At 68.7% G+C, this 12,296-nt stretch overlaps 1 protein-coding gene across 1 annotated transcript in view; it reads right to left on the minus strand.

Annotated features, from left to right (window-relative positions):
• Positions 1–388: 388 nt before the first annotated feature.
• The window catches only part of EHD2 (EH domain containing 2), a 36,724-nt gene continuing 24,816 nt past the window's right edge, over positions 389–12,296 (minus strand). The window contains exons 6-8 of the mRNA XM_039510808.1: positions 5,115–5,527; positions 1,747–1,911; positions 389–997 (exon numbers count right to left, since the gene is read on the minus strand). Of these exons, the coding sequence (XP_039366742.1) occupies positions 461–997; positions 1,747–1,911; positions 5,115–5,527 (1,115 nt within the window). The 3' untranslated portion in view covers positions 389–460. The remainder of the gene's footprint in view (positions 998–1,746; positions 1,912–5,114; positions 5,528–12,296) is intronic.

A 12,296-nucleotide genomic window follows, 5' to 3' on the forward strand; every position in this document is an offset into this window, starting at 1 on the left:
GGGTCTCCGGAGCAGTTCAGCCTGGCACGGGGCAGGGGTAATCGGGTCTCCTGGAGCAGTTCAGCCTGGCACGGGGCGGGGGTAATCGGGTCTCCGGAGCAGTTCAGCCTGGCACGGGGCGGGGGTAATCGGGTCTCCCGGAGCAGTTCAGCCTGGCACGGGCGAGGGGGAGCTGGGGTCTCCCGGAGCAGTTCAGCCTGTCACGGGCGGGGGTGTCGGGTCTCCGGAGCAGTTCAGCCTGTCACGGGCGGGGGTAATCGGGGTCTCCCGGAGAAGTTCAGCCTGGCACGGGGTGAGGGGGTAATCGGGGTCTCCCGGAGCAGTTCAGCCTGGCACGGGGTGAGGGGGTAATCGGGGTCTCCCGGAGCAGTTCAGCCTGGCACGGGCGGGGGCGGAGCTGGGGTCTCCCGGAGCAGTTCAGCCTGGCACGGGGCGGGGGGGGGGGGGAGCCGGGGCCCCTTTACTCGGCCGAGCCCTTCTGCCTCCTCTTGGAGGGCGGCACGAGGTGGCGGGGCAGGTCGGCGGGCAGGCCGTGCCCCTCCAGCTTGACCTCGATGAGGTGGCTGGCCAGGGCGAACTCCTCGGCGTCCAGCATCCCGTCCCGGTCCACGTCGCTCAGCTTCCAGATCTTGCCCAGCACCGAGTTGGGCAGCTTGGTGGCCACCATCCAGCTCTTGGCCTTGGTGCCGCTCAGCTTCCCGTCCAGGGGCGCCAGGTTGTAGAAGATCTCGTCGTACTTGGGCTTGTCCTTGGTCACCACCCAGTCCTCGTCGTCCGCCCCCTCGTAGGCGCCGTCGGCCAGGCCCTCCACGAAGGGGCCGCTGTGGGTCACGTCGAAGGCCCCGCCCTGCACCGCGCCCTCGGGCGTCTCCAGCTCCTCCTGGCGCAGCAGGGGCATGAGCCGGGCGATGTCGCCCGTCAGCATCTCGTCCAGCCCCTCCAGCAGCCGCGGCTTCAGCGCGTGGAACTTGGTGAAGTCGCGAACCATCAGCAGCTCCTGCGGGGAGGGGGCGGTCAGCGGGGGGGGAGCGCGGCCCTGTCCGGTCACCCCCCCCAATCCCCACGGCCCAGTCCGGCCGGGCCCCCTCCCCCCCACGGCCCTGTCCGGTCACCCCCCCTAATCCCCACGGCCCAGTCCGTCCGGGCCCCCTCCCCCCCACGGCCCAGCCTAGCCTGCCCCCCTTCCCCCCACGGCCCAGTCCGGCCGGGCCCCTCCCCACGGCCCTGTCCGGTCACCCCCTAATCCCCACGGCCCAGTCCGGCCAGGCCCTCCTCCACGGCCCTGTCCGGTCACCCCCAAATCCCCACGGCCCAGTCTGGCCAGGCACTGTCCCTCCTCCACGGCCCTGTCCAGGCCACTACCGCCCCAATGGCCCACAACCCAGTCCGGTCCCCCCTCCCCACAGCCCAGTATAGCCCACCCCCCTCCCCACGGCCCAGTCCAGCCTGGCCCCTCCCCACCACGGCCCAGTCCGGTCACCCCCATCCCCACAGCCCAGTCCGGCCGGGCCCTCCCCACCCACGGCCCAGTCCAGCCTGGCCACCCCGCAATCCCCACGGCCCAGTCCGGCCGGGCCCCCTCCCCACAGCCCAGTATAGCCTAGTCCCCTCCCCACAGCCCTGTCCGGCCGGGCCCCTCCCCATGGTCCAGTATAGCCTGGCCCCCTCCCCCCCACGGCCCAGTCCGGCCTGTCCCTGCCCCCCCCCAGCTCCTCGCCCAGCCCCGTGGCGGGGGCCCCGGCTCACCTGCATCTTGCCGCAGTCGGGGAAGTCGCCGGGCGAGATGTGATGCTCCAGCTGGATCTTGGCGAAGATGACGGGCAGCTTGGCGATCAGGTGCTTCTTCTTGTTGTCCTTCCCGAACACCGAGGGCATCTCCTTCTTCAGGTGGCTGATGATGTGGGCGTGGACCTGGGGGGGCCAGGGGGCGTCAGCCAGGGACTGGGGGGTGGGGACCCACCCGCAGGGGCTGGCACCCCCCCCCCCCGTGCCAACCACAGCTCCCACCCCTGGGTTTGCTGGCAGAGCTGTCAATTATCCAGCCCCCTTCCCCCCCACCTAGTATGGCCCCCCCATCTCCCCCCCCCCAGCCCAGCTCGGACCCCCTGTGGCACCGGTGGGCCTGGCCAGCTCCCGTCAGCAGCTCTTCCTGCCCCCCCCCCCGCCTGGCACTGACCCAGAGCTTCGCTCCCTCTGCTTCCGCAGGAAGGATCCGTCTGGGGCAGCTGCGCAGGGCAGGGCAGGGGAGTTCGCTCCAGTCCCCACCCGCACCCCGGGACGGGCCCCCCAGCCCCAGGCTAATCCCGCCTGGCTCCCAGCAGGGCCCGGGACATGGGGCGGGGAGCCCGGAGTCCGGGGTTCGATCCCTGGCTCGGGGGGGGGCAGTGTCGTGGTGAGCGCAGGGGGGGCTGGGAGCCCGGACTCCTGGGTTCTATCCCCGGCTTGGGGGGGGGGTGTAGTGGGTAGAGCGGGGGGGGGGGGGGAGGGGAGCCAGGACTCCTGGGTTCTATCTCTGGCTTGGGAAGGGGAGTTGGGTGTAGTGGTTAGAGCTGGGGTGGGGCTGGGAGCCAGGACTCCTGGGTTCTCTCCCTAGCTCAGGGAGGGGGGGTGTAGTGGGTAGAGCAGGGGGGGCTGGGAGCCCGGACTCCTGGGTTCTCTCCCCGGCTCTGGGAGGGGGGGGTGTAGTGGGTAGAGCAGGGGGGGCTGGGAGCCAGGACTCCTGGGTTCTATCCCCGGCTCTGGGAGGGGGGGTCTAGTAACAATTAGGGGGGCTGAGGAGCTGATTTAGAAGGAAAGATTTAACAACCCAAATCCAGCTAAAATACACGGGGGGGGGACTACGGGCCATGGCTGCAGCCCCCCTGGGGGGAGTTTAGCCCATGAGCTCTTGGGGGCTGGGGCTCTGCCCCCCACTTGGCCCTGGCTGCCCCCAGCCATGCGCTTGCCCTGAGACGTCCGGGAATTTGCTGCCCCACGTCCCCCGGTGGAGAAGAGGAAAGTCAGCGCCCCAAAGCCTTGGGCGAGGACGGGCACCCCGGGTCCCGCCTGCAGACGGCAGCTGAACCCATGTGATTCAGTGGTTAGGCGCACGGGGCTGGGGTGCAGGACTCCTGGGTTCTCGTCCTGCCTCGGTTCCTGTGGAGTTAAGCTGTGAGCGCCTGGCACAACAGGGGGCCGGATCTCGGGCCGGGTGTGGGCAGCGCCCGGCACAACAGGGCCCCAACTTACTGTGACCGTAAGAAAGCGCCTCTGTGCCTCAGTTTCCCCTCTGCACTAAGGCTCGGGGCCAGACACCAGCGCCAGGGGGGCAGGGGGCAGATGAACGTCCCCGCTCGACGGCGACGCCGGCCCGGGGCCGAGGGGCGGGCGGGCGTCCAGCCTCCGTGACCAGGCGGCTCTTGGCAGCCGGCGGTGGAAAGTGCTCGGCGGCTGGTCCATGGACGTTCTGTTCCCTGGCTCTGGCCGTGGCCGGGAGGAAATGGCCACTCGGGAGCCCGGGCCGCTCAAAGGGCCCCGGGGAGCCGCGCAGCAGGTGGCAGGAAAAGATAAGGCGGCGCGGGAGGGAAAGAGGCCGCGAAAGCCAAGCGGGCGCTTCCTCTCGGGCCAATGGAGGAGCCTCATTAAACCTCCCCCGCGTCACTGGGGGCTCGGGAGAGGAACCCGCCTCACTGGAGGGGCCGCGCCCTCGGGGGGGAGGGGGCGCTTTCCAAAAGCCTGTTAGACTAGGGACCGGGGGGCTGGCTGGTTGGGGGGCGGGGTACGGGACCCGGGGCCTTTCCCCTCTCCAGGGTGTCGACTCTGATCCGGCTCCAGGGCAGGGGCCTTTCTCCTCTAGGGGGTGCTGGCCCCGATCCGGCCGTGGGGCTGGGGCCTTTCCCCATTTCTCAGGCTGGGGGCCCTGTTACTCGGGAGGGGGTCCCCGTTTCTCAGGCGGGGGGGCTGGATCACAGCTGCGGAAGGCTCTGCCGCATGGGAAACCCTTAACGAGGAAACCAGGCGCAGGATGCGGGGGCGGGGGGGGCTCGCAAACCCCGTAATGCCCCCCCCCGGCAGGGCCATTGTTCAGGGCAGGACAGCCAAGTTCGGGGGCTTCGTGTCTGGAGCCATCTGCTGCCTAAGAGTCACAACCCTGAAATGATATGGGGAGGGGGTAGGAAACAGCCCCAAAAGCTGCCCTCAGAGACTCCCCCCAAACTCAGGGGGTGCAGAGCCCCAAGGGGCAGAGAATGTGAGACCGCACCCTGCAGCCAAGGGGTCTCTAATCACTAGCCCTCCCCTCCCTGGGATAGAACCCAGGAGTCCTGGTTCCCAGCCCTGCTCTAACCACCAGCCCCCACTCCCCAGGCCAGGCCAGGCCAGGCCAAGGAGAGAACCCAGGAGTCCTGGTGGCTAGGATGATAACCAGGTCCTTTTGCCATCTGAGTGGCCAGGTGCTCCCTGCCCCCTCAGTCCCCCGTCTCTCCTGGTGCCCCCCACTCACCCTGCTAGAACTCCTCCCTCCCCTCAGTCCCCACCTGCCTAGGTCCCCCTGTCCCCCTCAATGCCCTCCACCCAGGACCCCAGAACCCCCCTTCCACACCTAGATCCTCATCCTCCTCAGTGCTCCCCAGAACCCCCCTTCCACGCCCCTCGGTCCCCCTGCCCGCCTAGGTCCCCAGCCCCCTCAGTGCCCCCAGAACCCCCTTCCACGCCCCTCGGTCCCCCAGAACCCCTTTCCATGCCCTCGGTCCCCTGCCCGCCTAGGTCCCCATCCCCTCAGTGCCCCCAGAACCCCTTCCACGCCCCTCAGTCCCCTGCCCGCCTTGGTCCCCATCCCCTCAGTGCCCCCAGAGCCCCTTCCAAGCCCCTCGGTCCCCGCCCCTCAGTGTCCCCAGAGCGCCCTTCCACACCCCTCGGTCCCCTGCCCGCCTAGGTCCCCATCCCCTCAGTGCCCCCAGAACCCCTTTCATGCCCCTCGGTCCCCACCCCCTCAGAGCCCCCTTCCACACCCCTCAGTCCCCGCCCTCTCAGTGCCCCCAGAGCCCCCTTCCACACCCCTCGGTCCCCCTGCCCGCCTAGGTCCCCGCCCCCCTCAGTGGCCCCCATCGCCCCAAACCCCGCGGTGCCCCGCTCACCCTGACGAGCCGGGCTCTCTTGACCAGGTCGTTGAGCTTGCGGAGGGCCGAGTTGCGGGGCAGGTTCTGGATGTCCTGGAACAAGTCCTGCTCCTCCAGCTCGAAGAGCCGCCGGTTGTCGGAGACGAGCAGCGGCTCGGCCCAGAAGGAGCCAATGTAGACACGCAGCACCTCGGGGGTGTTAAACACCTTCCCCAGGGACCACATGAGGGCCCCATAGACCCGCATCAGCTGCTGCGTCTCCACCATGTCGGCCTTGTTCAGGACCACCCGGATCTTGTCCTCGTTGCCCTTCAGGGCTCGGATGGCCTCCGAGAACTCGTCCGAGATCTCCAGCTTGTGGGCGTCGAAGAGCAGGATGATGCGATCCACGCGCTCCGCGAACCACTGCAGCACGGCCGGGAAGTCGTAGCCTGCGGGGCGAGGCCGGGCGGGGAGATGCCGTCAGGGCAGGGCCTGCCCTGTGCCCCACTCCCCAGACCCTGGCCCCCTGCCCGCCCTGCCCCCGTGTCTCGTGCCCACCCTGCCGCCCCACTCCCCAGACCCTGTGCCCCACACCCGCCCTGGCCCCCTGCCGCCCCATTCCCCAGACCCTGTGCCCCACACCTGCCCTGGCCCCCTGCCGCCCCATTCCCCAGACCCTGTGCCCCACGCCCGCCCTGGCCCCCTGCCGCCCCATTCCCCAGACCCTGTGCCCCCTGGCCCCTGCCCGCCTGCTCCCACTCCCCAGACCCTGTGCCCCACACCCGCTCTGGCCCCTGCCCCATGCCTGCCCCACTCCCCAGACCCTGTGCCCCATGCCCGCCCTGGCCCCCTGCCCCTGTGCCTCGTGCCCACCCTGCTCCCCACTCCCCAGACCCTGTGCCCCACGCCCGCCCTGGCCCCTGCCCCCTGCCTCCCCCACTCCCCACCCCCTGTGCCCCCCATCCACCCTGGCCCCTGCCCGCCCTGCCCCTGTGCCTCGTGCCCACCCTGCTCCCCACTCCCCAGACCTGTGCCCCACACCCGCCCTGCCAGGGCATGGGGCGCTCCCTGCAGAGGGCACCGGGTGCCTGTGGACCTGGCTGCCGGGTGTGGGGTCCCTATGCAGCAAGTTTCTGCCCTGACCCCTTCTGCTGGTGCTGGGGCCGAGGCCAGAGGAATCGCTCGTGGGCTGAGAAAGGGACAGGGGCCTCCGCCTCCCCCCAACACAGGGGCGGCTCCAGACCCCAGCGCGGCTGGGCTGCGGGGCAGCCCGCCGCTGGGGTGCTCTGCCGGTCCCGTCCGTCCGTCGGTGGACCTCCCAGGCGCGCTCGCGCCTGCGGAGGTCCGATGGGCGCATGCGGCACGCCTGCGGGAGGTCCAGAGCTGGAGCCGCCGACCCGGCAGACCGGCGCCACGGCGCCACCGTGCTTGGGGCGGCGAAATGGCTAGAGCCGCCCCTGCCCCAACAGACCCCCTCTCCCACCCTCTGCTCCTCCCCCAGTGTACCCCCACCCTGCCCCAACAGACCCCTCCCCACCCTCTGCTGCTCCCCAGTGTACCCCCACCCTGCCCCAACAGACCCCTCCCCACCCTCTGCTCCTCCCAGTGTACCCCACCCTGCCCCAACAGACCCCCTCCCCCACCCTCTGCTGCTCCCCCAGTGTACCCCCACCCTGCCCCCATCACTCTCCACTGCCTCCCACTGAGATCAGGGCCCCGTCGCCGCCCAGACCCCAGCCAAGATCAGGGCCCCTGTACTGGGGGGGGGGAGCTCAGGGGCTGAGAGAAGACGTCTCATTACATCCCCCCAGCAGCCCTAGCAGCCTCGCTGAGGAGCGATCCCCCCCCTGGGCAGCCCGCGGCAGCAAGTGTCTCCAGCGCACCAAAAAAGGAAGCCGTGAGGCTGAGCAGAGGAAAGTCTGAGCCAGCTGGGGCCCTGCTGTGACTCAAACCCCAGCTGGACCGGACGGGGCTGTAACCCCCCCCCCGGGCTTCTCTCCGCTGCCCGGGAGTCCTGGGAAAGGTTGGGGTGGCCTGGCCTGGCCTCCCGTGCCAGGGGGAATCAGCCCTGCTGCAGCCCCTCCCCTGTCCCCTGGCCTCGCCGGGGGGCAGGGAGCAGGAGCCGGCCCCGTTGGCTGCAGTGATGGGGGGTGGGGGGAGAATCGGGTCCCGCGAACTCCTCCGGCCCCTGCTGTTTACACAAGCAGGGAGGGAGTGGGCGAGTTTCCAGGCCTGGCGCCCGGCCCTGCCTGGAAAATGGAGCCGATCCAGGGGACGGGGGCTCCCGGTGACGGATGCCACTGAGCTGGGGTGGGGAAGGGGAGGCTGGGCCCAGAGCCCGTCCGGCTGGAGAGCCGAGGCTGAGCTGGGGATTTGGGGGATTCTCGGGGGGCGGGGGGTCCGAGGGGCAGGAACAGCAGCTGGCCCAGACCGTGTGCCCACCCGAGAGCCGCGCTGGCCTTTCCCCCATGCCAGCCTGGATCTCACAGTGCCCTGCACCTACTGTCCCGAGCTCCAGGGTTCGCCGTTGCTTGCGGGCCCGGAGCAGCGGTGGGTTATGGGGCACTGAACAGGCCCCGCGCCCCACCCCAGAGGTGGCTGCAGCTCAGGCCTGGCCGGGGAGCAGGGCCGTAAATCAGCCCTGCGGGAAACAGCCTGAGCGCCGGACGGTGCCAGCTCACGGCGGGAATTTCCTCTGCGCTCCGCCCCATTCGGCTCAGGCCCCGGGCAGCGTCTCGGCGACGGGGTTCACCAGGGGACGGGGCTCTGGGCTTCCATTGCCTCAGGGGATCTCCTCCTTCCCCCCGACAACCAGCACCCAGGAACTGCCGCTAGCTCCCTGCCACTGGGGGCTGGTGGTTAGAGCGGGGAGGGGCAGCTGGGAGCCAGGACTCCTGGGTTCTCTCCCCGGCTCTGGGAGGGGAGTGGGATCTAGTGGTTAGAGAGTGGGGGGAGGGGAGCTAGGACTCCTGGTTTCAGACAGTGATTCACTGAATGGCCTTCAGCAAGTCCCCGCTCCTCTCTCTGTGCCTCAGTTTCCCCAGTTGTGAAGCAGGGAGAGAACCACCCTGATTGGCCTCACAAGGGTCGACCTGGCCATAGGTTTTCACTAGCAATGCTCCCGGTGCCCCCCGTCAAAGCGGGTTGTGCTGTTCCCATTCACATGCGCTGTCGCCTGCCTCCCCCATGATCACCCCCCCGGACATACGCCCTGCCCCCGCCGCGCTCCCCTCTGCTGCCCAGCCCCGCTGGCAGGACGGGCACGGTTCTCATTGCTATGGGGCTCAGCTGGTCCTGGCCACGGAAACCTCCCTGCCCCGGCTTATCACCTGCTTTATTTTAACAGCTTCTTCCTCCGTTTGTCCCGGCCCTGCTGGGGGATTTCAGATCCTGCCCTGCTCCCAGAAGGGACCTGCCCTGAACTGAACGGCCCAGCTGGGCATTCCCTGGGTTCAGTCCCATGGCCGGCTGCAGCGCCGGCTCGGGGGGACGCACAGCTGCACAAGCGACCCTACAATAACAGACCAGTGTAGCAGTGCAGGAGTCACACTGCAGCCTGCATGCTGGAGGGAGATCGGTTTTGTTTGGGACGCAGAGCTGGGCCTGTCCTGAGGGTTGTTTGCACCACGGGAGAGCTGTGAGCAGCCGAGGGCGCCTTGAACTCAGCAGGGTGTTTACCGAGCCGCCACGCGCCAGGGTCGGGCTGGATTCCCTGCATAGCTCAGGGCGCGGAGCTCCCTCCAGCTCCGAAGGGGGCCAGGTGGGCCGCTGGGCAAGGGAGACCCATGGCAGCTGGGTGAACCCCTCCTGGAATGCAGCCCCCGCCCCACACGGGCCAGCGATGAATTCAGAGGGGAGGAATCCCAACGAGGAATTCGGACACGTCAGTGGGAAAGCACGCCCCCCCCCCACTACATTCCTCCAGCCAGGGCACATCCAGGCCGGGGACCCCCCCCCGGCACATTCCTGCAGGGGCCAGGGGTCACCGGGAGGGCAGGTGCTCAGTGCCCCTGAAATCAGGCTGCCGGCAGCCCCACGGGGCTTTGATAAACTGCCGTGTTAAGGATTCCTGTTCCCTGCCACTGAGATGCAGCCGCCTCTGGGGTGCGGGGTGGGGGCCTGTTTATACAGGGATCCCACACCCCACACTGAGATGTAGTCACCTCTGTGACGGGCCCTGGCAGCTGTTTATACAGAGAGTCCCTCAGCCAGGAGTGAAATGCAGCCACCTCAGGGGTGGAATGCAGCAGCTGCTAAACATCGGCATTGCACTATGGTTTAGAATAATAATCAAAGCATGATCTTATGGTCCAAAACCAGGACTGGGAGCCAGGACTCCTGGGTTCTCTCCCCAGCTCTGGGAGGGGAGTGGGGTCTAGTGGTTAGAGCAGGGGGGCTGGGAGCCAGGACTCCTGGGTTCTCTCCCCAGCTCTGGGAGGGGAGTGGGGTCTAGCGGTTAGAGCAGGGGGGCTGGGAGCCAGGACTCCTGGGTTCTCTCCCAGCTCTGGGAGGGGAGTGGGGTCTAATGGTTAGAGCAGCAGGAGCTGGGAGCCAGGACTCCTGGGTTCTCTCCCCAGCTGCCCTGGGGGAGCCACTGCCCCTCAGTTTCCCTGGGAGCTAATGGCCCCGCACACCTGGTGCGGGTGGCGGTGTGGAAGCAGGTTATCCAGCGTTGGCTTTCCCAGGAACATCAGAACGGCCGTACTGGGTCAGACCAAAGGTCCATCCAGCCCCGTATCCTGTCTGCCGCCAGTGGCCAATGCCAGGTGCCCCAGAGGGAGTGAACCTAACAGGCAATGATCAAGTGATCTCTCTCCTGCCGTCCATCTCCACCCTCTGACAGACAGAGGCTGGGGACCCCATTCCTTACCCAGCCTGGCTAATAGCCATTAATGGACCTAACCTCCACGAATTTATCCAGCTCTCTTCCCCCCGCACCCCCCCGCGGCTGCTCCCTGCCCCGCAGGGCCAGAGGCCTGGATGTCCCTGTGTTGGTGCCCCTGTGCCTCATGCTCCCTGGCCGGCATCCCGGCGCGGGAACAGCCAGCCCCTGCTCAGCTGACGGGGATCCAGCCCCGGCTGGGAGGTGAGGCTCCGGGGCCCTGCCGGATCCCGTGGCAGGGTGAGGTCATCGGCCTCCTTCAGTTCGCACGCCCAGCTTCACTGGATACAGGATTCGCCCTCACTTCTGGCCCCGAATGGCTGGCTGGCATTGCTGAATCGTAAACGGGCCCCCGCGCCCCACCCCAGAGGTGGCTGCACCTCATCCCCGGCTGAGCCGAGCACCAATCCCTCCCCACCCAGCATCACCCCCCAGCTCCCCACAGGTGGGACCCCGCGGGATCCCTGTCGCTCCACTGATGAGGCTCACTAACGAGCTGGTGCCTTGAGGCGACATTGCACCGGATTCTGGCCCTGGCACTTTTCATTCCCACTCAGTGCCCCCCTTTGTAACGGATTCGGCCAAACGTTTCCTTCCAGGAATGATTTTCTAACCAGAAGGGCGGAGTGAGGGGCACAGGAACAAGAGAAAGAAAATGTCCATGTTTGTGGGTAACGTTTCCGCACTCCCCTGTGCTGAGCCTGCAACGCCGTGCGGGCGGGAGTGGCTCCCGCTCTGTGTCTGGCTGGGGCAGAGAGAGACACCCAGAGCTGGACAGCAGGGGCTGCGGGTCAGGAGTGAGGGGCCCCGGCAGAGCTGGGGGAGCAGGGGCTGCGGGTCAGGAGTGAGGGGCACCGGCAGAGCTGGGGGAGCAGGGGCTGCGGGTCGGGAGTGAGGGGCCCCGGCAGAGCTGGGGGAGCAGGGGCTGCGGGTCGGGAGTGAGGGGCAGCGGCAGAGCTGGGGAAGCAGGGGAACTCAAAGCCCCAGCTCCAGTCCCTCCTTTGCCATCTGTGTCTGGCGCTCGCCCAGCATCACCGGCAGCCCCGGCCCTTTGGAGGCGCTGGGATAACGCCCCCCCCCCGCCCCCCAGCCCTTCCTGTTTGGAAGGAGCCCGGCTGCATTGTCACTATTTCCCGGCGGCCGGAGCCGGGGGGGCTGGGACCGGGGGGCTCGGCTGCAGCCCCGCGCCAGGACCACGCCCGGCCGGTCGCAGGGCAGGGCCAAGGGCAGAGCGGAGACGAAGCCTGAGATTTATTTGTCTGATGGCTCTGGGCCCCCCCAACGCCCTTTAGGAACCCAGGCGTCCTGGCCCCAGGCCCCTCCCCCAGTCAGTGCGGCAACACCCACGTTTGTCCCCCTGGGGCTTGGCCTCTGCCCCTGGGCAGCGTCTCGCCTCCCGCCCCCGGCATCCCCCTAGCTGGGGGGGAGCTGGGCCCCATCGACCCGGGAGCCCCCAGCCCGACCACGCCCAGCCCCTGGGCTCTGCAGCGGGGGGGCAGAGCCCACCCCCAGGCTGGCATCGCACCCGCTAGTGAGCAGCGGGGGGCCCCGCTCGGCCCTGGTGCAAGGCACCCGCAAGGCAACGACTTGCTTGCACAGACGCCCTGCCCCGCCCTGGGGGCACACACATGCCACACCCCATGGGCACATGCCCCACGGGCGCACGCACACACACACACGCCCCGTGGGCACGCACACACCCCGCACACACACACACACACAGAGCCTGGGGCGCACACACACACACACACACACACACACACACACACCTCCACTGAAATACGGACACACACACACACCCACCCAGTGAGTGCCCTCCCGAGCTGCGCCCAGACCCAGGGCACACGCCCTGCCACGAGGGGCCGCACACACTGACAGGCACAAACAGTTTGTTCAAGCAAATCACTACGACGACGGGTGGTTCATCCCGCGACGATGACTCACGGTGAAAAAATGCCCTTGGCCCGGGCCCGGCCCCTGTAGCAACAGGCCCGACAGCCAAGCGCGAGTTGCCCCGGGCGGGACGGGGAGGGGGCGTTCTGCAGGGGGGGGTCCTGGTGCAGGGGGTGCACGGGGACACACCCAGCCAAGGGGATACACCACGACTCCCAGCCCCCGCCCCCCACTACCCCACTGGACCCCACTCCCCTCCCCGAGCTGGGGAGAGAACCGAGGAGTCCTGGCTCCCAGCCCCCCCTGCTCTAACCCCCCCTCCCCTCCCCTCCCCTCCCCTCCCCTCCCAGAGCTGGGGGGAGAACCCAGGAGTCCTGGCTCTCAGCCTCCCCCGCTCTAACCCACCAGCTCCCATTTCCCTCCCCTCCCCTCCCCGAGCTGGG

This window comes from Mauremys reevesii, linkage group 22 (genome assembly GCF_016161935.1).
Source record: "Mauremys reevesii isolate NIE-2019 linkage group 22, ASM1616193v1, whole genome shotgun sequence".
Lineage (NCBI taxonomy): Eukaryota > Metazoa > Chordata > Testudines > Geoemydidae > Mauremys > Mauremys reevesii.